Here is a 27,629-nt window from a genome sequence, read left to right on the forward strand (position 1 = left end):
ACAAGAAAGAGGAAAACCTTGAGGTAAACGGATCCTGGCTTCCCGTACTGCAGTGAACGACCGTCGCAGGTAGCAAGAGGAGAACCGCACCGGAAATGACCGCGGAGCAGTCCTCGGACGTTGGTTCGCCAGGTACATATAGTCTGCGGCCGCGAGCTCGGCTCCAGTTTACCACCGGCAATGGAGGGTGAAGCTTTGACAATGCCAGCCACTCGTGCTGGCGAAACGTCAGAAAAATCACTAGATGAACGTCGGCCGAAGAACCCGAGACAGAAGCCAATAGGCAGTTTTCCATGTTTGTTTATAGCTCGAGCGGGACTGGACGGACGCTGCCGATTGTACTGACAATTAGCGTGTGAACGTACTTATTTAATGTACTTATTTCAGAAACTGCATAATCATTCGGAAAAATTGGTAGGTTATGTTTTGCCATTCAGGAAGTGAGTTATAAGGAGGGCCTATTGATAAAAATTGTTTTTTTAAAAAAAAGGTAATTGTGGAATGCAAATGCCATTAATGAATTCTTCTCGGGTTATCAGCTGAGTGGTGGCGTCGTCTTGTCGCAACGTTTCAATGAGTGGAATACGCCGAGAAAGACTGAAATCGCATATACAAATGCCATATTGGAAATTTCGGTAAATTACCCAAAAATCCCATTTACTGCCACCTAATCAATTGATGAAGTATGTTGTCCTGCGCATAAAATTTAGTTCTACAAAAGTATAACGGCAAAATGCGTAATTTGACAAGCGCTGAGGCAAAATCTGAAACGGAAGCATACGCGCCGACTACTTGGGTGCGCCGGAGCACGAGAACCCACATACATAATCTTGTGGGGCGCGCCTAGTGTGACAAAAGCAACTTCACGGCACATTAAAACTGTGTACCGGACCGAGGTTCGAGCTCGGGACCTTTGCCTTTCGGGGGCAAGTGCTCTAACCATCTGAGCTTACCCAAGCACGACTCACGAACCGTCCTCACAGCTTCAGTTGGTCCAGTATATCGTCTCCCGCCTTCCAAACTTCACAGAAACTCTCCTGGAGACCTTGCAGAACCAGCAGAAAGAGTATGCTGAGACGGCTTAGCCACAGCCTGCTGTATGTTTCCAGAATGAAATTTTTACTCTGCAGCGGAGTGTGAGCTTCTTCATATGAAAATTCATGGCAAATTAAAACTTAAAGCTTTAAGTTTTCTCGCATGCCTTTATCAAAAAGTAATGAGCTATTAAAACACTCTAAAGGAAGTTAGAATGGAATCATGTCTTTTCGGTTTGTTTTCATGTTTCCTTAAAAGTGACACGCTACAATACGCCCACTACATTCTTCAACAATTGTTTTAAATTCCCTGCTTGCCAATACTGAGCAATTATAAGGAATAATCCGAGATACAAGGAAGCTGACTGTTACAGCCTACCTCAATAGCCACTTTTTGTTAAACATAGCAGCTGTGTGGTTTAAGGTTTCAGTGAAATTGTTTTCACGTGACTTGGACTGTTCTCTTTTTGTTTTTTGCGATAATGGCTTTGAAGGACGCGGGACCCTATATTATAGACTGAAAGGTGTTACGCATTAATAGGTAGCATAAAGAAGAAGGTCTACTGATGGGATGCGCGAAGCAAAGGCTCGTCGCCGGGCAAAGATTTTCGCTGTTTTCAAACGTTGCGCCATTACTGGATGCGTGTGGAGATACGAAACGTAATGTTGAGTTTTGCTTCTATACATACTTTCGGATTCGAACAGATTCGACATAAATTTGTCGTCGTCACCACAGGTGGATTTTTACTAACACCGACAACAGTGAAAAGCATGTTCAGCCAAAAAATAAGGAACTCGAGAATACGTCTTCTGTCGTTTTCTGTAGTGCATCAAGCAAGCAGTGTCAAGAAACCATCAGGCAGATCATACCATGAAGGATAGCAAAACACCTTCCTTTGGTTTTATTACGACAAAAAATTAGACGAAGCATTCTGTAGTGTGTGTAAATACGCTTTGGATTCCAGTATAGTGCTTCCGTAGGCAACTACTACTTCTGCAGACAGGGAGTCGTATAATGCATGTGTCTGAAATGGATCATCTCAGTGGCAAAACGCAATTGAACGTTTCAGAGTTCATGAAAAATGTACACTTCACTGTTCGCCCTTGACTGCTCTGGCAACTACGAAACAAGGTACCAATGTGTCATCCTGTATCTCAGCACATAAATTAAAAAGTTTGAACTCGAGTTTGGTCTCATTTCTGTTGCTTTTAAGTCAGCTGTGTTATCGACTGAGCTACGGCAGCTCATCGTATGCATATAGTACCAATATATTTAACTTTATCACGGCATAGATCTTAATGACACAGGCAGTGTTCGTAAAGGAGTATAAATGAAACGTATTAATTTTTTTTTTTTTTTTTAAATCGAGACTCCGCAGAAAACGTATAGGGCCTACTGCATTCTGCCATTGATAAGAATCCACAGAAATTTTGGAAGGTCAGCGCCCTGGATGGAAGATGTAACCATTTCTGAAATTGAATATTAATATTCATCGCTTAAATTAATTAGTTTCACAGGATTTGAAATATGTCACTTTAAAGTTGAACTACCAGTTTTTATAACTGGATGTGTCGCTATGCCCAGAAATACACATTATCATATAAGAAAAACCCTGTGAGCTAAAGTAGAATTTTCTCGTAGGCATAACTTCTGGTTATCCGGATTCCCAGTACAACTAAGCGCAGCATTACATTCAGCACATAAAAATGTTGCCTTGAGTAACGAATTTTAGTGGGAAACAGTTAATTAGCATTTTGGAATAGTCGAATACATCCCATAAGTATGGTACCTTATTTAGAAAATGTACTGTTTGAGAAAAAAGCAAAGGGAAAAAGAAAATCAAGAGAAGTTGAAGTCATATCAGATGGAATAGTTCCAAATTGCCATGTCACAACTACAGCCAACAGCAAATTCAGTGGCCACATCTGCCCCAGTATAGTTACTGCTTCACTCTCGACTGGGGAAGAATCACAATTTCCTAAGGTATAGAATGAAGTGTTCCTCTTGTTGGAATGCTTTTCCTGTGCTGTCAACATTGCAGTATTCCGAGTGGTATGCTGAACAAATGCCACCAAGAGCAGATGAAACCAACTGATAATCATCTTGATTCTCCAAACTTCAGTTAGGTAACTTGGCAGTCCCTCTTAAGTTCCAAATGAGATTTACGAGAAAATGTAGAAATACTCTAGATAAATGAACACATTCACAGAATGATCGAATTGTCAGAATGAATTAGGGCCTACTTGAGGATTATGTGACTGTTTTGTCTTGCTATAATGACTAGGAAACCCAAAACCTGTAAGTTTGTGATTGTGCAGAATATTATAAGCACTGATCATTGTCGTATTTCGTTAATTTTAAACACCATAACAAATTAAGCCATAATTAATTATTGCCAATCTATGCAGCTTGCTTCACTTTTTACATGTTTTAATTTTATTTATGGTACCCAATGATTATATTAACAGAAACATGTCACAGAAAAAAAGGCCTTTAATGATCTCATTATAAAAGATTTATTTGAAGAGCAAAGTGATCACATACTGATACCTGAAAATTGTGTAAGTATTAATAATAAATCATTGACAGATGGCATGAATTTCAGTGGTTTTTATCATTATAGTTGTTTGCTAGAAACTGTATTAAATTCTCCAACTGATATCCATGTCATTCTTATGATTGGGTAATCTGAAGATTGGCAGTGTGTTAAAATTGATAGTACAATACTTCTTTTTAAAATTTCTTTCAGTGTGGTTCCTTAAGCTGAATGATATTTAAATTTTTATCATTTAACCTATAATTCTTTAGAGAGTAAGTTTTTTACTGTATCTTGTTTCAGGTTCTACCAGATCAGAACAGCATTGCGGGTTTCACCAAAATTACCAGTCAAAGTAGAAGTAAATCTTCCACGAAACCAACGTGAGTTTACCACATAATATCATTGTCTGTTTTATTTTGGTTTAATGTGTGGTTATAAATCCATAAAACTTAATGAGATGAAATGAAATGATTAGTTTTTGGCTCCTCTTTTCTGTTTGTGGTTGCACTGATGACTTCGTCTGTCAGGAAGTGAACTGGTGTTCCCAGCATGTGTGGTCAATGGAGCAGGAGTGAGTAAGACCTTCCAGATCTTGTACCGCAATGAAGAAGTGCTGTTGGATGATGTCATCATGTTTCGTGCTCACATCCTTGTTGACAGTCATAAGGCAGGTATCTCATAGATAATAGAGATCTCACTTTAACAATGAGATAACTGATGGTGTGACATGGGTGTTCGTATACAGCCACATGTACTACTCCCCCCCCCCCCCCCCCCCCCCCCCACACACACACACACACACAGATATTATAGTAATGTAAAAATAAGGACAGCACTGTCATATACACTGCTGGAAGGAAAAATTAATGCACCCTCTTAGAGGTTTCCTGTTCATTCAAGATTTTTTGTAGCAGCAATGCATATGAAGTATGTGAAATGATGATTCTTACAGATCAGTAGCATAAATGGGTCGTAGGTACCAAGTATTGACCTACGCTGAAACTCTCGTGTTAATATGTGGTGTAACCTTCACGGCTGGCAATGTAGGTGCTGACTCTAGCATCAAGTCAATCATACAGATGGCAAACACTGTTCTGGGATAAGTTATGCCACACTTGCTAGACTTGTTCGCAGTGTTCTGTTGACAAGTTGCACGAGTCGCTTCTTGTCCATCACATCCCACACTTGCTCAATTGGAGACAAGTCGTAGAGATTGTGCTGGCCAGGAAAGTTGCTGCACATCTTGCAGAGCACATAGAGTTTCACGGGCAGTGTGTGGACGAGCATTTACCTGTTGGAGCAACCCATCACCTTCCTGTTGCCAGACTGTAAAAGAAAGGGTCTAACACCATTCTGCACATACCAAGCACTGTTGATGTTCCTGGAATGGGACACCAAAGGTGAGTGAGAGTCGTAACTTATCACTCCCCATCCCATAAGGACTGGGATGGAGCCAGTTTTCTTGGACGAATGCACTCTGAGACAGTGCTCATCTGGCCTACGTTGTACTTGCAAATGACGATCACTTGCATGTGTGCAGAATCTGCTTCATCGCTGAAGACCATGGCAAGCCATCCCATATTACAAGTGGTCCTCTGATGGCACCAGTCGTGTCATGCATGTCAATGCTGTCGTGTCAGTGGAAGACTGGCTAGAGGTGTGCATGCCCATAGTCAGATTGCTAATAACCAGTTCACAACAGTTCGTATGTACACGTATGTGCTCACAAGCCCTGTCATCTGTGCTGTGCTAGCTGTATGATCCCCAGTACTTCCCTTACAATAAGACAATCCTGGCGGGCGTCTGTGCAGCACAGATGACCAGAACCTCATCTATGGATGTGAGGATGTTCACATGACCACTGACACCTGCATCTGCGGTAAGGGTAGAAGCTGAAGCAATTAATTAAAATTTGTGCCGAGGCTGGGACTTTAACCCAGATCCCCTGTCTCCTTCAAGTAATGGCATTGGTTCAAATTTTAATTTATTACGTCAGCATATATTTTATCAATGATAAAATTGAGACTCATATGTCTCCTTAGGAAGCACGAGTGCGTCTCCATGGCACGATTGCCAGCGTGCTTCACACGTTTGCATGGCATTGAACCTTCCGGCTGTGAACATTCCCTCTTATAGGGTAGACACAGATTGCACTCTGGTAGATATGCCGATAGGCTATCTGTTGAAAGGCAATGTTGAAGCTTTATCAGTACATATACTATCTCCCAGGAAGCATATGCAGTAATCGAATCAAAATCATCATTGTCTTTCCAGGTGTAATAATTTTTTTTTTTTTCCCGGCAGTGTTTTTTACGTTGGTGAGAAAATGTCTTTTACCTATAGCACATCATTGATACTAGTGGGACTAGTGATTAATTTCTAAAATTTTGGGTGCACATATCTCTTCAACCATACAACCACCACCACCAGTCATCAAAATCAGTTTTCAATTTTGGAAACTTGTAATAAAACTTACCAAGAGAGATCATTTTTTTACAAAATACTATTCTCAAATTCAGGTTTTTAAAACATAGTTTTGTATAGTTAAAACAAAAAAAAACACAAGATTTAATATAAACAACAGGTGCGTTCACTGGTGCAGATTATTGTTGTGTTGCAATTTAATACACGAATACTGTTTTAAATCTCTAGTGCCAGCTTGTTCCATCCGGAATTAAGCTCTGATTGGGACTCAGTTGAGGATGAATTTGCTACTTTCATCTGGATTTAATTATCAGAGACCAAAAGGAAAGGGAGAGGAAATCTACAATATGAAATAGAGGGAATTGTTCAGAACCTCATGTAAAGAGAGACAAATAACGTGCTAACTGTAAAAGCAAAGGCATTTGAATAATCGAAGACAAAGAAGATAAAATAGTCATTTAGTGCACAAGATTGAAGATGAGGATTAGTGCTGGAAGTACAGAGAGAAGTAAGGGACGGAAAGGAGAAGGAAAGAGATAGAATCTTCTAAAGTTAAACCCAAGTGACTTTTAAAGGGCAAATGTGTTCTCCATTACATAGCATGCTGAAATTGTTACCAGGGGAAAAAAAGTACTCTCACTTTTGCATTGAAGAATGTTAAGTTTGAATACTATTTGATCACTTTCTAAATTCTCTTTCTGCACAGTCCACTTGCTGCTGGAAGACATTAATTAACTTGTTGCCTAATGATGTAAAGGGACTCTATGAAAATCTTTTTTAGTGTGATTTAAAACAGTTATTAATTAAAAGATTAAGATTAATTAAAAGATGCTTAAACTTACTGAAAGATTTATGATTTATACTAGCTACTGTTATTACTATACCGTACTGAACTGATATTTGTGTACATTCAGCTCCAGTATGGTAGTAAACATTTATTTTATAATATATAAAGTGCTTTTCTTATGAATCCATTACATTTGTGGTGCGATTTCATTAAAGTAAATGTACAATAAATGACAATGCTTAAAACTTTGGCACATAAAGATTGTTATAATTTTTGTTAGAGAGAGGAAAAGGTAATTGAAACAAAAATCTGCAAGTCCAGTTATTAAGAGAGAGATTTATGTGCTGACAGATTATAAATTGAGAAAGGGAAAAGGGGGGGGGGGCAGGAGCACTGTGGTCAAGGCACCAAACTTGCATCCGGGAGGAACAGAGTTTAAATCCATATCCTGTCATCTAAATTTAGTCTTTCTTTGGTTTCATTGTATCAATTGAAGTAAATGATACGATGGTTTCTCTGTAAAGACATCTGCCAGTTTCCTGCCCTATCATTGTTGAACCCAAGCTTGTGCTTAATCTCTAATATTAAGTTACATCTTTCTTCTTCTTTCCATCAAATGAAGGTGATGTAAATGTGGGAGGTTTTGTTCAGCTGACTGTTTCAGCCACCTTGTTTCACTGGAGGTGCCATTATTAAGGTGTGAATGTGTTCTGCTTTGTTTATGCTCTTCTTCATGTTTTCAGTTATATATACATGTTTATAAGACTCAAGATTTTTAAGCACCATGTTTCTGTTGTAATATTATGCATGTTGTTACTACCAGTATTTGTCACACCATTTCACGCTGTGTTGGACAAGGTAATGCACAGTGTTTACATAAAACAATAATTTTAATTGTGAAATGTAAATAAGGTAAATGAAGTGCTGCACTTTTTTATTTATGCTCTTTCTTTCTTTTTTGCATATATCACAGATAGAAGAGACATTGGAGAGGGCTGATTTCACTCTTACAGTAGAACTGTGGTTTACTGATCAGACATTTGGACCAGATCAGCACAGCTCAATTGCATGTGTGTCAAGTCGCACACTCAATCTGCGCTTTTCGCCTACCAGGGGACTCCATTACCATTTACCTGTACTGTTTGACTACTTCCACCTAGCTGCCATCACCATGACAATACATGCAAGCCTTGTTGCACTCCACCAACCATATATCAAGTGAGTGCAATGATCTTTGGAATACTGCAGTGTCAGCATATGTGGTTGTAGTATTTTTGTTCTCATTATCATTACTTTATTTTCTGTTTTTTGTGTAGGTTCAGATGTGTGACCACTCTGCTTCCAGGTGTTTAGATCTGAAACACTGTGCTGTCAAATTGTATTAAGGAAATCAGTTTTCAGTATTAAACCAAATGTTTTCAGGAATGTGGGAAACAGTCAGCAATTACTTAAGACTATTTATTTACCTTGTATTTGCAATGCTGCCTTCTTGTTTTAGGAATTTATTGTTTGTTAGTTTGTTATTGTTATTCAGGCTGCTGTACTCTCTTCAGGCAAGCTGCTCTAATTATCTAATCATATGCTTTAACATAATCTAATTTGCCTTTATGAATGCTTATGGATGATGATATAAAAACTTTTTTTAGGCATACATGAACAGAGAGCAAAAGGTAGTCTATACTGATGTGTTTACAAGCTGCCTTCGTTTTCATTTTGTTTATTATTTTTGTGCTTAGTGTTAAAAAAAAAAAAGCTTTTCTAAACTGAAATACAGTTTTGTGCTGAAAAATATTTGGTTCAGTTGATCTGCAGTTTTCTGCAAAAAGTTAAAGTTTTTGGATGCAAATCATCTTATTCAGCATTTTTATTGATATATTTTGCTGTGTTGGATGTGGTGTTCCTTTACCTCACTCCATATGGCAAGTCATTTCTCATGATTTTGAAAAGTAAATATTGATAGAGCAATTGTGTAGTGTTAGGTGCTCACATGTTGCTGGTAGGACTTGCTTCTCTATGGTTTGGTATTAGGGATAAGTGGATAATTAGACATATTTGATATTGTATTGTTAGATCTACATTATCCTGAGCACTGTCCATGGTTTACTGCAAACAGCCACTTAATTATACTGCACAAAAACTTCCCACAGTCACTTGTAGCATAGAAGAAAATCGTGTGCACCTATAATCGAAACTGTTCACAGTGTCAGTTTGATATTATATTGTTAGATCCAATATTGCTTCCTTCCATGATATTCTGTAACATTTACTGTAATATATAGTTCTGGATGTGCCTATAATTGCAAATATGTACATTAGTAGAACAGGACACACACCATTCTCACAGGAGTTGAGTTAATAGATAGATAATTGAATGTTGTAGCAAATTGTTTGTGATCTCAATCTTGCATTTCTTATGCACTTTCCCCAAATGTAACATACTGAATATTGATAAGAGATTTCAAGAAGATTCTGACTGGATAGCTTTGTCACTTATTCTTGTAACATTATATTCACGAATGATACATAAACATAGCATGTACTCAAAACTTTAATTAGGATATTAAAATATCAATAAAAACAATCTTCTCTGCTGTTCTCATACATGGCCACTCTTGCATTTTCTCAGACAACATCTCATTCAGTAGTCGTTTGTCAAAATCAAATCGTGGGAAGCCCAGGATGGAATAACAACAATATGGAAAAGGTAGCTAGCTACTCACATCATAGAGCTGAGTCACAGACGGCCACAATGAAAAAGGATGCTAGGAGTGTTTCAGCTTTTGGGCAAAGTCCTTCTTCAGAATTAGAAATAACACGCTTTCATACAACAATAATTCACACACACAATGCCTGACTGTGACTGAAACTGACATGAGGTGCAATTTAGTTGGGTTGTGTAATGGAGGTAAGGAAGAATCATTGTGCTGGGAGGAGGGGGTATAGTAGGGTAGGAGTGAGGAAGATGCTAGTGCTGGCTGTGGGAGCATACAAGGGCATGATGGGGACAGGGTAGGGCATCTTCTACCCCATCAGAGGCAGCTGTGTGATCTACAACTTTAACTGCAGCTACTGTGCCACATTCTGTGTGGGCATGACAACTAACAAGTTGCCTGTCTGCATGAATGACCATGGCCAAACTGTGGCAAAGACGTAGCTGGACCACCCAGTTACTGAAAATTCTGCCCAACATGACTGCTTCACAGCCTGTGCCTTGTGGATTCTTGCCACAAACACCAGCTTTTCTGAATTGCACAGACAGGAACTCTCCCTACAACATATCCTTTGCCCCTGAAACTGCCCTGCCATGCACCTTTGCTACTCCTTATCCTCCACCTGCCTATCACATTTGTTGCTCCCACTCCAGTTCTGCACGTGCCTTATATCCCACCAATGCACTTACATATCCCTTTCTCTTCTTTTCTTCTCTCCTATCCCTTTCTCCACACACCCCTCCTCTCTTCTCCTTCCCGGCCAGCGCAGCTTCCCGATCCTGCACCTAGCAGCCCTATTGTGTCCCCACCATGTCCCTGCATGCTCCCACAGGCAACACTAGCATTTTCCCCATTCACTACCCAGCCGTATCTCCCCCTCCCCACCTCCATGCCTCTTCCTTACCCTCACTACCTGATCCAGCTAGACAGCTGTTCACATCAGACACAGTTGCAGTCGAGCCTTAGTGCCTGGAGACAGTGGCGATATGTGTGAGAGTGTTTGTTTCATGAATATATGTGTTTTCTACTTCTAAGGAAGAAATATGTATGAACACAAATATTTCTACCACTATTTTTTTGTGCCCTTGTGCAACTCGTTGCCAGCTCTGTGTGGTGAGAAGCAATGTACCCTTTCCATATTGTATTTATTCATTTGTGATATTTTAGGTCTTTTTAGTGGGAACAATACATCATACACAAGCCGTATGCTTATAGTTCTTCATGAAGTTAATTATTTAATTGAACAATTTTTTTCAAATGTGTCAAAATGAAAACTCTTATACTATCTTTTAATGGAGAGAGTGATGTCACTCATATGTTGTCAGTAGCAGAACATTATTCCCAATTGATTTCAGTGGATTGATCCCAAAATGTATGCAATGAGTCGAGTATCTGACTTTTCACTTGTTAACTTTATTTGAAAAACTGCAGTGGAAATAAGTCAGTAGTGTTAGTTTGAAGGATATGGTTATATTGGTATTATTTTTTGCCAAGGTAATTTCTTGTGTACTGCATCATTCTGTGCACATCGTGGTTTGCTAAAATTATTTGCAGAATCTGTCATTTCTCTTGGCTTACATGTACTGCACAAGAAAAAATCGTATCATTGATCTCTGGGTTTCATGTGAAGCTCCGTTTCATTTCTGGTTTGGATGATCTTCTTGAGGTAGGTCTTGAGGGGAAGTATTGATGTACATAATTGGAAAGATGAAAACCTTTCTTAGTGTGGAGGGTATTCATATTATCTGATGTACTGGCAATTATTTTGTAGGGAAAGATAAATAACACATTATTTACAGGTAAATTCTTCTTTTAATGTAAATATTACCAATGATCAAACTGCATTTGTACTCTAAATGTTCACAAAGTTAAATAACTGAATAAGTCATCATCATAATCATAAAATCTTCACAGTTGTTGCAATCTTCAGTGGCATCATAAACACGATGACCGTACTTGATTTGTGACTCCTGTATGTCCATCATGCTGGTACAGATTTGTTACATTTTAGTAGCTGAATGCAGTTGCAAGTAATTTATTGAAACTGCATCTGGACACTCATTCACTACACAGGCTCACTGCTTTTTTAAAAAAATGTCCATAGCCTGCCTCAATTACAAAATATGTTCACTCTTCAAATGATGCACTGAATATCACTCAGTAAATGTATTGAGTTCGTAATGCAGTGATACATGGGAAATACACCAAATTTGGTAATGGCTTTGCTGACTGTGGAATGTTGTACATATTTACTATTCAGTTATTGTGAAATATTAATGATTTTGGAAAATTTCCCTTGCCACAACCATTTGTTCCTTTTCCATGTACACTTGTTCATTGCCTTTTTTACAATGTAAAGAGGGGACTTCCCTCCAGTTCATACCCTGCTGTTTGTTTCTGTTGTGATGGTGATGGTGGTGGTGGTGATGATAATGATGATGATGATGATGATCTAAATTATTCAGCAACACTGTTGGTCAGTCACTGCATTTGTCATCATGAAATATATTTAGCATTATTTTGCTTAGGTAACTGTTGAGCCTAATCAGTACAATAACAACATGTAAAACAGATTCCTCATACATGCTCCATAGAGGCTTTACCACAAATAATTGACATATGCATAAGAACCTTAAACTGAAAGTACAGTGAAAACTACTATAAATCATATATTAATTGCTTCCCCCCTTTCTTTTCAGAAGAATGTTGATTTACATTGGGATTATTTATACATGTGAAAATTACTGTGAAACAACAGAGAAATATTTTGCAGTCATTTATCATTTTAAAGTTGTAGGCTGAACAGTGCCCCAGGAACAAAATCGTAAACTGTTGACATCAATAATAGAATGATGTCAATATAATAGAGGGAAACATTCCACGTGGGAAAAATATATCTAAAAACACAGATGATGTGACTTACCGAACGAAAGTGCTGGCAGGTCGATAGACACACAAACAAACACAAACATACACACGAAATTAAAGCTTTCGCAACAAACTGTTGCCTCATTAGGAAAGAGGGAAGGAGAGGGAAAGACGAAAGGATGTGGGTTTTAAGGGAGAGGGTAAGGAGTCATTCCAATCCCGGGAGCGGAAAGACTTACCTTAGGGGGAAAAAAGGACAAGTATACACTCGCGCACGCGCGCGCGCACACACACACACACACACACACACACACACACACACACACAATGTCTGAAAAATGTCTGCTTGTGTCTGTGTATGTGCGGATGGATGTGTGTGTGTGTGTGTGCGCGAGTGTATACCTGTCCTTTTTTCCCCCTAAGGTAAGTCTTTCCGCTCCCGGGGTTGGAATGACTCCTTAACCTCTCCCTTAAAACCCACATCCTTTCGTCTTTCCCTCTCCTTCCCTCTTTCCTGATGAGGCAACAGTTTGTTGCGAAAGCTTGAATTTCGTGTGTATGTTTATAGTATGATGTCACAATTTCATTAAATGATGCAGCTAAACTGTAACAATGGAAAATCCAGGATGATATGTAACAATAATATTATAAGAAAAGGATAGTGCTATTCACCATACAGTGGAGAGGCTGAGTCGCAGATTGGCACAACAAAAGGACTGTCACACTGTAAGCTTTCGGCCAAAAAGGTCTGTGAAAAACAGAAAAACACACACACACACACACACACACACACACACACACACACACACACACAGCCAGTCTGGCTTCAGCTGCCAGAAACAGTGGTTGTGTGTGTGAGTGCACATGTGTTGTCTATTTTTGACAAAGACCTTGTTGGCCGAAAGCTTATTGTGTGACAGTCTTTTTGTTGTGCCTACCTGAGACTCAGCATCCCCACTATATGGTGAGTAGCAACTATCCTCTTCATAATATTGTTGCAGCTGAAATATAGTTAGCCAAATATGAAAACAATCAGCCAATGGAAAAGTTACAAACACTAGGAAGTGAGACATTTACACTAAAATTAAAGTAAATTCTTGTATTGTGATATGTTAAAAGTTCTTGGTAGCAGTTACCACATTAGTCAGAGTTTCAGATAATTTACATTATCAAAAAAAAAAAAAAGGAAAAATGTAATAGGATAAAGCAAAGAATATAATGTTCGCAAGCCTTAAGTGTAGCTGGGGAAGTAAAAGGAAAACAAAGACCAATTGTAAATAGGATATTGAGGACAACAAAGGATAAAATAATTTGAATTACAATGGTAAAATGTGGGAATTTGTTTTGAATTTATTTTCAGATCTTCACCAGAAAAATCTTTACATCCTACAACATTAAGTAAGAGCAGTATATTGTGAGCCCAAGGTTTTGAAACAGACTATAGATAATTTCTGGAAGTATATTTATATTACATCAAATACTTTGAATAATCTCTTCTTGTGCTCATATTTAAAACAAATCTTATATATCATACCACAGCATAAATAAGTTAAGGCATCATTCTATCTTTTCCAGTAGTCAGGAAGGTCATCCAATTTTTCTTTCTGCCTCAACAAAATTTATATAAACTCAAGATGCATATAGTTTTAAATATTGTGACAGGCCACATAAATTTCTTCTCTAAAAAATTAAAAAAAAAGTCAACTTAAAACTAATTCAGAAATCTCTCTTGTAAAGACTTCCATTCACATCAGAATTATCTAGCTCATTGATTTACCACAACTTACTTTGTGTTAGGACATATACATCAGTGCTGTTTGTTTCTCAATTGTGTGATTTTCTACTGTTTGTATTACATGAGGTTTTTGAAACCCATTGAAAGAAACTTTGCTAAATATTATTGTTAATTGCTGATTTGAGCTATTGTCTACATATTTATCCCAGCACACATGAGGCATTTTACTGCTTAATATTTTCTTGCAGATCTTTCCTTTTATTGTTCCCTTTTCATCAGCATTAAAGCAATAAAAGAACATTGTTTTGAGAGTCCTTGTTGCTACTACTCTCTGCCATCATTCTGGTGTAGTGTTTTGTTAGTGCTCCTGATGTGATCTGATCTTATAATTAGGATCACAGTTGAATGTGTTATCTTCACTCACTGCAGAGGGTGTCTCTCAAAGTTTGAATTATAACTACATTATCACTAATTTATGTGTTATTGTATATGAATAACTTGAGTTGTCGTCTCATTTCTGTCACTCCTCATGTCTTCTTTGTCGGTCAATATCAATGAATGTTTCCTGCAGTATTGCATAACCATATTTTTTCATTCAGTAATCTACTTCTGTGGCTATGCCCTTATCAGAGACATTTGCTGTGCTGTATGTTGTGATTTGAATTTCCTGTTCTTGTAATCCTCATTCATTGATGTGCACACATAGTTGTCTTACAGTTATATTGTGAATGATTAAAAGCAATCATTTTGTCATTTTCAGAAAATATTATTGATAATTTGGATGCTGGTTTGCTATTTACTTTCCATATCTCATGCCAGTCTCCTCAGTTTAGTAGTAGTCTATATTGCTTTTTGTTCTTATTCATAAAACTTTTTCATACATGAAAAGTGCATTATACATTGAGGTGGCAAAAATCATGGGATAGCGATATGCACATACACAGATGGCGCTAGTATCACGTACACGAGGCATAAAAGGGTAGGGCATTGGCGGAGCAGTCATTTGTACTCGTACAATTCGTGTGAAAAGGTTTCCACCGTGATTGTGGCCACACAGTGGGAATTAACGGACTTTGAATGTGCAATGTTAGTTGCAGATATACTCCGTATGTCCAGAGAAGAGCTCTTACAGCTGGCAGCGCAGTTGCCAGTACTCGATACGGATGAGCAGAGAGCCACTGGCGGGAGAGTGGGGTGGTAGACCTTCCTGTCCCAACCTTCATCCTGCGGCAACACTCAGCTTCTTCAGAATCTAACAATGCTGCGTCATTCATTGCAGCATTCCTGCAGAAGCAGCATCCTGCTGACTGATGTGTTTATGACGGTGGTATCTGTTCCTGAAAGAACAGTTACCGTGGATGACCATGCAGCTTTGCTAGAATGAAATGATAATTAAATAGACACCCTAGCTGCAAACAGGTGTTGATGTACTTCATTGGGGACATGTTGAAAATGTGTGCCCTGACCAGGACTCGAACCCGGGATCTCCTGCTTACGTGGCAGACGCTCTATCCATCTGAGCCACCGCGGGCATAGAGGATAGTGCGTCTGCAGGGACTTATCCCTCTGTGCCCGCGGTGGCTCAGATGGATAGAGCGTCTGCCATGTAAGCAGGAGATCCCGGGTTCGAGTCCCGGTCGGGGCACACATTTTCAACATGTCCCCAATGAAGTACATCAACGCCTGTTTCAAGCTAGGGTGTCTATTTCATTATCATTTCAGACCGATGTGTTCTTTGATGGAATATTTTTTCACATGCACTACCAGTGTTTGTCACCTTGCACAAACACACACACAAATATTTGACTGCAACAATTTTTATTTTATTGTTACACGGTTCAGCTTTCGCTGTATTTCAGGTCAGTCTGATATCTTTTGACATATAAATAAGTTACTGTAATTGAAAATAGCCTATGGCTGAACTCTGGATCGTATAACAATAAAATAAAAATTATTACCATCAAACAGCGGTAACATCTTTAACAAAAAATTACTGTGACTATGGTTCCAGCCAAAATAAAAATACACACAATCAGATTTTCAACATTAACAAGGTAAAGCAAATTGCACAAATGTTAAGTGTAAAATATCGAATAAGGACGTTACCTCTATTTTTTGTGCGGGAGAACGGAAATCTCAGGATCATCGTCCATCTGATTGGTCATCTCTCACCACAATCACAGTCTTCGGTATCTACGCTTTTTCTGGCATTGTTCGTGTGACAGCCTCATTTACCAGTCTCTCAGTGTCTCACAACGTAAAGGTTTTGTTTCACTCTGCAATATCTTCTTTTATTTGAGCCCAAATGAGTTCAGTTGCATTGTAATGGCAGTGGTATGATGGAATACATGTAGCTTTGTGGCCGTGGTTCTCTACTACTGTATCAATCATGTAATGCATCTTCTGTGGCTTGTATCATTTTGCTAATTCCGGAAGTTCTGCTTTCTGCACATTCTGTTTAAAGCCTATTTTATTATCTTTCAACCAGCTGACTATTTCATCTCTCCTTGCAGCAGCCGTTGGTGCCTTATTTAACTGTACAGAATGGTACGGTACATTGTCAATTACAAAATCACAACCAGAACTGACATTTGGTAGCAAACGAGTAACAAACCAGTCTTTGAAAGTATCTGCATTCATCTCCTCGTGGTAGTAGACAGTTTCTTTGTGACTGAAACTTCATCAGGCACAAAACTGTTCATAGAGCCAGCATGAACTATATTTAGTCGCCCTCCCTTACCAGTTGGCACACTCATAGTTCCATGATGCGTGTCATCTGGCCATGCGATGGAACATGCATGATGCACATTGACCCATGTTTCTTCAATCAATATTACATTTTCCAGATTCACTGCTAGCAACTCGTGCAGGAAACGTCATCTCGATGCTACAATGCCCGTGTTCAAGTAATACCTTTTGTCCTGAGAACTTTTTGCAACGGAACCCAATTTTTTTCAAAACACTGGAGAAACTTGTCGTTCTATCTGTGAACAAACCACTGTCTGACAGTGATGCCATCAACTTTTTAAGTGTCGGAACTACTTCCTGCTGTAGTATGCGTATATGTGTTGCCTGATAGCACTTTCGTCGAATTTGTCTGTTTGTCACACAACATGATCTCTTCCTTGACTTTCCATGCGTCACAATAACAGGGCTCTCAGCTGAATTGGCAGCCTCTTTATCATTTGTGATTCTCTTCACTGTCGCCGTAGAGATGTTCAATGCTTCTGCCACTCTGTCAACCACTTTACCTGCTGTTATCAAAGGCCTAGCATTGCCCCATTCCTTTTCAAAGTAAACACGCAATCTGTATATAAATTTGTGTGCTTGCGATTTCAATGTAGTTCCTTTCCCAAAAGCCATCTTCTCTGCTCTACAGGCAGCCATTTTCCACTTATACACACGCCAAGAGACTCACAGAAGTAGCGGAATGCACACGTATTCACACAAAACTGAACGTAGCATGTGGCGCAACTGACTGAAAGCAGCGGTCATCCAGCACTATGGCAAGACTGGGGCGTTGCCACAGTAACATAAACAAAAGCTCATGACCTGATTGGCTGTCGTGGATGCACAAAGTACGTGCGCCAAGGCCGCGTCAACTGTCAGAGCTCTTCTCTCGCTGTATGGAGTGTAGACGCATGGGAAATTCCATTCTGGAAATCATTGGGGTATTCAATATTCTGAGATCTACAGTGTCAAAAGTGTGCCAAGAATACCAAATTTCAAGTGTTACCTCCCACCACAGACAACTCACTGGCCAAAAGCCTTAGCCTTCACTTAACAACCAAGAGCAGCGGCATTTTTGAAGAGTGTCACTGTTAACAGACAAGCAACATTACGTGAAATAATTGCAGAAATAAATGTGGCATGTACGACAAATGTATATGTTAGGACAGTGTGGCGAAATTTGACATTAATGGGCTATGGCAGCAGACAACCGACATTAGTGCCTTTGCTAACAGCATGACATTGCTGGCAGCGCCTCTCCTTGGCTCTGGACCGTATCGTTTGGACCCTAGACCTGGTCAGATATGACTCCAGACTGCAGTTGGTAAGAGCTAATGGCAGGGTTTAAGTGTGGCACAGGCCTCACAAAGCCATGGACATGGTTCTGTTCAGCTACGTGGAGATTTGCATTCATGGACTTGCCATGTTCCCAAACAATGATGCCACCGGGCCACAGTGGTTCGCGACTGGTTTGAAGAACATTCTGGACAATTTGAGCAAATGATTTAGCCATCCAGATCACACGATATGAGTCCCATCGACCATATATGAGACATAAGTGAGAAATCAGTTCGTGCACAAAATCCTCCACTAGCAACACTTTGCTACTTAGAGTTGGCTATAGAGGCAACATTGCTCAGTATTTCCGCTTAGAGGATTTCCAACAACTTGAGTCCATGCCACATCGAGTTGCTGCAGTGCCAGGCAAAAGGAGATCCAACACAATATTAGGAGGTATTTCATGATTTCTGTCACCTCAGTGTAAACGTTACTGATTATTTACATATTGTCAATATACTTACTAGTTATTTGTATATGTCAGTACTCCCTTTTTTACCAACATTATGACCATTATTACTATGATAAAAAAATAACTTACATAATCATCATTTTTCATTCATAAAATCAAGTTTCACTGTATTAATTTTGCACTGCCAGATTTATTTTCTCCATGTTATTAAAAAAGTTATCAAATGCATATTGAAGTGAAGGTGAGGCAGTGATCGTTAATATCAGTTTACACTGATTGTTTGAAAACAGTTTTTGCCTTTCATTCATGCCACCACATTTTTGGAGGATTGGTGCAGTGCTGGAATTACTTTTTTGCCATTGATGCTGGCCATTTTTTCTAATCCACATTTTTTCTAATCCACTAACCTACCTCCACAGACACCACCTTCACTCAATGCTTGTTGTTCTTTTCTTGTTGCATGCTCAGGAAAAGTATCCTGCACTATGTGCAGAGTTGGTGAGTTAAAACTATTCAGTGCAGAGGAAGCTGATGCTTTGCACATGTTCACAGTTATGCAGCATTGTATTCAATACATTGTTCTTGCATTTTTGTAAATAATATTTGGTTACCATTTGTTTTTGAGTGCATGGTAAATTAATGGTAATGTTATTGTGTCTCCTAGAATATTGCTGGTTTCGCATCTGCTTGTAGTCATTATAGATCACCACAGCATTATTTATTTTATGAAAGTTGCTTTTAGAACTTCTAATATTGAATATAAAGTTATCAAAGTGCATTTTGCCAGATGTGAGCAATATTAGAGCTTCTGACATGATACATCCACAGCTGCTATGTAGATAAAATAATATCTTACAATAAAATTATTCCTATTTTGATGAAAATTCGAAGTACAGTTTTCAGAAACTGCAACGACATATAGGAAGGTTGCTATGGAAGAAATGTGTCTTAATTTTCATGTGTGTATTATTGTTCGGCTCATATAATTCTGTCAGCTAACAAAAGATGTAAGTAATTTGACCAATATTTGTATGCAGGTTTTCCCCTTCTGCCTTTGTTATGCTATTTATCCATGGAATGTTTGTGCACTGGTTGTTTCTTGTAAATTGTTATTTATATGTATTTTATTCCTCTGTTTGCCATATGTATTTAAGAAAACTTGTTTGCTACCGTATACTCCATGTAATTTTATTGCATTGTACTTTCACAAAACATTTATATTCTTGAATTATAGTTGAGAGATTTTTATTGCATTCAACAGTAATTTTGAATCTTTATCATTATAATGTAGTTTTGGTTTCACAGAGCTTACAAAGTATGAATAATAGATAAGACAAGAGTGAGTATGAGAGGTTTTATGAATGTAAGTTACCAAATATGAAACTCGTTACATTTGGTGCTTCTAAAGTATTTAAAAAAAAGAAAAACCAATGGAAATAATAAACGTTAGTGTAAACAGTCAATTTAATTGTTTGATTATTTATTATTATACTTCTTTAAGCACGTAGAGACAATCAATGTCATTATTTTGTGTACAGAGGGACGTGCACGCAAGTCAGCCAATTCCCATAAATTTCTTGAGGGGGGGGGGGGGGGGGTTTATGGTTGATTAGCTCAGATGCCTCATTCAATCACACCCCAGATGTGTTCGATTGGGTTCAGATCTGGCGAGTTGGGGGGGGGGGGGGGGGGGCAGCACATCAACTAGAACTCAGCACTGTGTTCCTCGAACCACTCCATCACACTTCTGCCCTTGTGACATGGTGCTTTATCTCATTGAAAAATGCTACTGCCATCAGGAAACAAGATCATCATGAAGGGATGTACTTACTCTGCAACCAATGTATGATACTGCTTGGTTGTCATGGTGCCTTCCACAAGCTCCATTGGACAATCGGATACCACATGAATGTTCCCCAGAGTGTAACGGAGCCACTGCGAGCTTGTCTCTGTCCCCCAGTACAGCTGTCAGGGAGCTGTTGCCCTGGAAGATGATGGATTCACGCCCTCCCAACAGCATGATGGAGGAGCTATTGAGGTTCATCAGACCATGCAGTGGTCTGCCACTGTGCCAAATGTCCAGTGCCGACGGTCACATGTGCATTTCAATTGTAGTTGCTGATGTTGTGATGTTAACATTGGCAAATGCATGGGTCATCAGCTGTGGAGGAGTGTTTGGTGTACTGCGTGTTCAGAGACACTTATCTCCCCAGCATTAAAGTCTGATATTAGTTCTGACACAGTTCGCTGCTTGTCCTGTTTTGCCAGTCTGATGAGCCTATGACGTCGGACATCTGTAATTAAGGGTGGCTGCCCAACCCCACGATGTCTGAACACGGTTTCACCTTGTGTTGAAGGTACTCACTGCAGCACTCCTTGAACTCCTGACAAGTCGTACAGTTTCCAAAATGATCGTGCTGAGCCTCCAGGCCATCACAATCTTCCCTCTGTCAAATTCAGATAGATCGCGCACCTCTCCCCTTCTACACACGGACAGCATGCTCACTGATTCTACATGTACTGTGCATGTGTCTGACTAGCAGTCATCCTCGGTAGGTGACGCTGCTATCACCTGGGTGGGTTTATATCGATAGCAGGTCGGTGGTAATAATGTTCTGGCTGTTCAGTGTAAATACCTTGTTAAAGGGCATGGTAAGATACAAACATTAATAGTCCGTTACTCAGTTACTATTATTGAGCAAGGATACAATTGTTCATTGTACAGCACATGATAAGCTCCTTATACAGGGTGTGGCACAGTAACTTCTTTCTGATTTGAAAAACATGCTACTCGGAAACCGCTACTCATTATTGTGTGGGGTTGAGTGATTTTGAAAGAATAGGACCCGACTTTTTTGGGATAGTTCAGTGGTGATCATGAAGTGGTGAGGGAAGAGCACGCATTTGTGTGTTGACTTAATTTCCTAATGGCCATTCAGTCATCAAAACCCAGCATGCATTCAGGAAAAGTTTAATATCATGCCTAAAGGCTATGTTTGTGATCGAAAATCAATTGTTACATGGGTGTACGTGTTTATGGATATTGGTAGTGTGCAGAAAAAGAAACCTTAATCTCCGAGAAATACCAGAACACAAAAAAAACATAGAGAAAAAGAGGCTGGGTATTTTGAATTCCCAAAGCGATATACATGCAAATGTGCAACTTCTCTTGCAATTTCTGATCACACAGCGAGACAAATTCTTCATTAATGCGTGAAATTTCATTTGTACAAATTGGCAGTGTGCACACCCTCAATCCATGTGATTAAGTTTCACGAAAAAATACATGTAAAGCCTTAATTGAAAAGCTGCCTCATGACGCCCCTGTGTTCTTAAACAACGAGGCACTCTTTCATTTGTCTGGATGCGTGAATAAAAAAATCTGCAATATTGGAGTGGCATGAACTGCCGAGTACTTCATGAGCATACCCTGCATACAGAACATCCGGTTCGGTGCGCGTTATCTGAAACTGGCATTGTTGGCCCATGGTTTTTTTTGAAGAGAATGATAAGGCTGTTACAGTCGCTTTGGAGTGTTAAGTCCAGATGTGAAGGAATTTTTTCTTCCCAAACTTAAAGAAATGGATTTGGAGATTTCTAGTACCAGCAAGACAGCACTGCAGCTCACGCAGCATGAACATCAATGAAACTCTTGCACAAACACTTCTCTGACCATCTCATCTCTTTGAGGGGTGATCTTCAGTGGCCAGCACACTTTGCAAATATAGACCCCTTCAAGTTTTTCTTACTGTGCTATGTCGGTGTATAGCAGTCATCCGTCATCCATGGACACTGGGTGAGCAAAAACTGAATGCAGATCTGTACTGAATTGTAAAAAAAAAAAAAAAAAGAAACAATTGACGGTCCAAGGACAAGAAGTGCAATATAGAGCAGCCTGAAAGAGCAACGGCATCTTGGCTAAGTGGTCACGGTATTGGACTGAAAAGCAGGGGAGCCATGTTTGAACCTTCCTCATGCCAAATCTGTTATTATTGTTATTATTTTTCTGTTCTCTGTATTCTAATTTGTGTCTGTATCGTGGTATGACATTCATTTGTAGCAGCAATGTGTAAGGTAGGGACCTATAATGACAGTTGATTCCGCACAACTACTCTATTAGCAGCCAGAAGGAAGTGGCTTTCAGACTGGAACTGCAAATGTTTGATGACGAGGCGACAAGTCAACCGAATCCTCCGCCAGAAAACAAGCCTGGTCTGTCATACATGGCATTAGTGACAGTATGTATGTCATATGATAGTAATCTCTTATCAACGCACCTAATTTGTATGCCTGGTAAGTGAGATATGCCTCCATGCCCGATTTAGGTGTTAAAGATTTGAACACGGTTCATCCAATTTACAGTCCAATGCTATGACCACTTAACCATGATGCCAAGGTTGTTCAATTTCTCGTGATATTGCACTTGTTAAGCTTGGACTGTTCACTGTTCACTGTTTCTAATTTTTTCCCCCCACGGTTCAGTACACTGTCCTCCTGTTTTCACACTTGATCTGTGTTCAGTTTTTGGTGGGCCATCAACTGGGCCATCTTACGACTAAATCTGATGGGGCTGTGATGGGGGAGTTTCCCTCATGAGTTTGACTCTCCAAATGCATCCAGCAGAAAGAAGGTGACCTTCAAGATATCATTTTCAAAACCTAATGAAATAAAATTTTAAAATACCTGAAATACTTTCTATTCCATCATTTTTTAAATAAGGAAGTTGCTGCACTGCACACTTTATAAATGCCTGCATAAGCAACTTTCCCTTAAGCCACTTGCATATTATGTTTCTATACGTGCTTAGCGACGTATTAAGTAATTTTCCTGGTAACGTGTTACGTGTTCGTAAACCTATGAATGTAAAACTGCCTTGTAATTTCCTAATCATGGGTGCTGGAATGTTAGTCTGCTGATTTTGGCATATGTCATATTGATGATAAGATTGTCACTGTTTATTGTTATGTTGGTTTTCCCTCGAATGAATCGGATAACTTTGGAATGAATTGGACAACTTTGGTAATGAGGCATATATTCATTGGTATTTTTAATTATAGGGCATCGTTATCAGGAGAAAGAAAACAGGCGTTCTATGGATCGGAGCGTGGAATGTCAGATCCCTTAATCGGGCAGGTAGGTTACAAAATTTAAAAAGGGAAATGGATAGGTTAAAGTTAGATATAGTGGGAATTAGTGAAGTTTGGTGGCAGAAGGAACAAGACTTTCGGTCAGGTGAATACAGGGTCATAAATACAAAATCAAATAGGGGTAATGCAGGAGTAGGTTTAATAGTGAATAAAAAAATGGGAGTGTGGGTAAGATACTACAAACAACATAGTGAATGCATTATTGTTGCCAAGATAGACACAAAGCCCACGCCTACTACAGTAGTACAAGTTTATATGCCAACTAGCTCTGCAGATGACGAAGTAATTGATGAAATGTATGATGAGATAAAAGAAATTATTCAGATAGTGAAGGGGGACGAAAATTTAATAGTCATGGGTGACTGGAATTCGATAGTAGGAAAAGGAAGAGAAGGAAACGTAGTAGGTGAATATGGATTGGGGGTAAGAAATGAAAGAGGAAGCTGTCGGGTAGAATTTTGCACTGAGCACAACTTAATCATAGCTAACACTTGGTTCAAGAATCCTAAAAGAAGGTTGTATACATGGAAGAAGCCTGGAGATACTGACAGGTTTCAAATAGATTATATAATGGTCAGACAGACATTTAGGAACTAGGTTTTAAATTGTAAGACTTTTCCAGGGGCAGATGTGGACTCTGACCACAATCTATTGGTTATCAATCAATCAATCTCTTTATTCATCCATTAACAATATACATTGGGTTACGAACTGCAGATTAAAACTGAAGAAACTGCAAAAAGGTGGGAATCTAAAGAGATGGGACCTGGATAAACTGACTAAACCAGAGGTGTTACAGAGTTTCAGGGAGAGCATAGGGGAACAATTGATAGGAATGGGAGAAAGAAATAAAGTAGAAGAAGGTGGGTAGCTTTGAGGGATGAAGTAGTGAAGGCAGCAGAGGATCAAGTAGGTAAAAAGATGAGGGTTAGTAGAAATCCTTGGGTAACAGAAGAAATATTGAATTTAATTGATGAAAGGAGAAAATACAAAAATGCAGTAAGTGAAGCAGGCAAAACGGAATACAAATGTCTCAAAACTGAGATCAACAGGAAGTGTAAAATGACTGAGCAGGGATGGATAGGGACAAATGTAAGGATGTGGAGACTTATCTCACTAGGGGTAAGATAGATGCTGCCTGCAGGAAAATTAAAGAGACCTTTGGAGAAAAGAGAACCACTTGTATGAATATCAAGAGCTCAGATGGAAACCCAGTTCTAAGCAAAGAAGGGAAAGCAGGAAGGTGGAAGGAGTATATAGAGGGTCTATACAAGGGTGATGTACTTGAGGCCAATATTATGGAAATGGAAGAGGATGTAGATGAAGATGAAATGGGAGATACGATACTGCTTGAAGAGTTTGACAGAGCACTGAAAGACCTGAGTCGAAACATGACCCCGGGAGTAGACAACAGTCCATTAGAACTACTGACAGCCTTGGGAGAGCCAGTCCTGACAAAACTCTACCATCTAGTGAGCAAGATGTATGTGACAGGTGAAATACCCTCAGACTTCAAGAAGAATATAATAATTCCAATCCCAAATAAAGCAGGTGTTGACAGATGTGAAAATTACCGAACTATCAGATTAATAAGACACAGCTGCAAAATACTAACGCGAATTCTTTACAGGCGAATGGAAAAACTGGTAGGAGCTGACCTTGGGGAAGATCAGTTTGGATTCCATAGAAATATTGGAACATGTGAGGCAATACTGACCCTACGACGTATCTTAGAAGAAAGATTAAGGAAAGGCAAACCTACGTTTCCAGCATTTGTAGGCTTAGAGAGTATTCCAGTCAACATTGTCAAAAGTTTTCTCTTTCAAATTTTGAAGGTGGCAGGGCTAAAATACAGGGAGCGAAAGGCTATTTACAATTTGTACAGAAACCAGATGGCATTTGTAATATTTGAGGGGCATGAAAGAGAAGCAGTGGTTGGGAAGGTAGTGAGACGGGGTTGTAGCCCCTCCCCGATGTTATTCAATCTATACATTGAGCAAGCAGTAAGGGAAACAAAAGAAAAATTTGGAGTAGGAATTAAAATCCATGGAGAAGAAATAAAATCTTTCAGGTTTGCCGATGACATTGTAATTCTGTCAGAGACAGCAAAAGACCTGGAAGAGCAGTAGAATGGAATGGACAGTGTCTTGAAAGGAGGACATAAAATGAACATCAACAAAAGCAATACGAGGATAATGGAATGTAGTCGAATTAAGTTGGGTGATGCTGAGGGAATTGGATTAGGAAATGAGACACTTAAAGTAGTAAATGACTTTTGCTACTTGGGGAGCAAAATAACTGATGATGGTCGAAGTAGAGAGGATATAAAATGTGGACTGGTAATAGCAAGAAAACATTTCTGAAGAAGAGGAATTTTTTTTAACATCGAGTATAGATTTAAGTGTCAGGAACTCGTTTCTGAAAATATTTGTATGGAGTGTAGCCATTTATGGAAGTGAAAGGTGGACGATAAATAGTTTGGACAAGAAGAGAATAGAAGCTTTCGAAATGTGGTGCTACAGAAGAATGCTGAAGATTAGATGGGTAGAACACATAACTAATGAGGAGGTATTGAACAGAATTGGGGAGAAGAGAAGTTTGTGGCACAACTTGGCTTGAAGAAGGGATTGGTTGGTGGGAAATGTTCTGAGGCATCAAGGGATCACCAATTTAGTATTGGAGGGCAGCGTGGAGGGTAAAAATCATAGAGGGAGACCAAGAGATGAATACACTAAGCAGATTCAGAAGGATGTAGGTTGCTGTAGGTACTGGGAGATGAAGAAGCTTGCACAGGATAGAGTAGCATAGAGAGCTGCATCAAACCAGTCTCAGGACTGAAGACCACAACAACAACAACAACAACAACAACATTTTACAAGAGGTCAATTAATTCCACAAATGATACTGGTTGCTAAGTCCCAGACTTTAAGTGACAAGCTGAGAGAGGCACCACAGGCACCAGAACTGTTAAGATTTCTTCACAGGGCATATCACAGACGATAGTAAAGGAATGGAAGGGGGGACAGTGTGCCAAAGAATAATTCACTTGTCTGGAAAAACGTTCTTATACTGACACTGTGTGCACTGAACAATAACTTATCTCCAAAACTTGACTGCCCACAGCAAAACTGATTGGGATGCATCAACTACATTCCAGTAACTGCATTACTCAGTAAATTTGTGACATGTTTGTACAGATGTAATCAGCATTACACTCAGATGTTAATTTTGAGTCAAGATGAATCTCAAGAAGTTTAGTAGAAAAATAGTAACCTTTTATAATTTTTTGTCAGATGAATTGAAGATAATATTAACTGCTTTTCATTATTAACATGCAATAAATTGATCTCAAACCAAATATTGGATGCACTGAATGATCCATACTTTGCTACTTCAATGCTCTTTATGTCTTTCCTAGCCGTAATGAATGTAGTCTCATCTGCTTAGTGTGTGGACTTGCTCAACATAATATTGGTGGATCATTTATGCAGATTATGAAGGAACAAGGGCCCAAATACAGGACATGTGGCACACCCATGTGGCATTCAATGTATTTGGTCTCATATTGTTGAAGTGTGCAAGGCACGTTTTATCGGTGTGTCTGTTGTTGTTAATTTGTCATCATCTTCAGTCCTAAGACTGGTCTGATGCAGCTCGCAACCTGTGTCTGCTTACTGTGCTCAAGCCTTGCTCTTCCTCTATTATTTTAACCATCCATGTTCCCTTCCATCATCAAATTGACAATCTTGACGTCTCAGGATGTGTCCTATCAGAAGATTCCCTCTTTTAGTCAAGTTGTGCCGTTAATCCCCCCCCCCCCCCCCCCTATTTTGATACAGTACATCTTCATTAGTTATTTGATGTACCCAACTAATCTTCAACATTCTTCTGTAACATCACATT

The 27,629-nt window shown here is 39.2% G+C and overlaps 1 protein-coding gene and 1 non-coding gene across 2 annotated transcripts in view; both read left to right on the plus strand.

Annotated features, from left to right (window-relative positions):
• The window catches only part of LOC124787677, a 622,327-nt gene that overhangs the window by 372,802 nt on the left and 221,896 nt on the right, over window positions 1–27,629 (plus strand). Inside the window, exons 3-5 of the mRNA XM_047254496.1 lie at window positions 3,875–3,954; window positions 4,102–4,241; window positions 7,759–8,003. Coding sequence (XP_047110452.1) covers window positions 3,875–3,954; window positions 4,102–4,241; window positions 7,759–8,003 — 465 coding nt within the window. The remainder of the gene's footprint in view (window positions 1–3,874; window positions 3,955–4,101; window positions 4,242–7,758; window positions 8,004–27,629) is intronic.
• On the plus strand, window positions 15,670–15,744 carry Trnat-ugu. The gene has a single exon. It is a non-coding gene; the product is annotated as a tRNA-Thr (tRNA).

Source organism: Schistocerca piceifrons, chromosome 3 (assembly GCF_021461385.2).
Source record: "Schistocerca piceifrons isolate TAMUIC-IGC-003096 chromosome 3, iqSchPice1.1, whole genome shotgun sequence".
NCBI classification, from domain to species: domain Eukaryota; kingdom Metazoa; phylum Arthropoda; class Insecta; order Orthoptera; family Acrididae; genus Schistocerca; species Schistocerca piceifrons.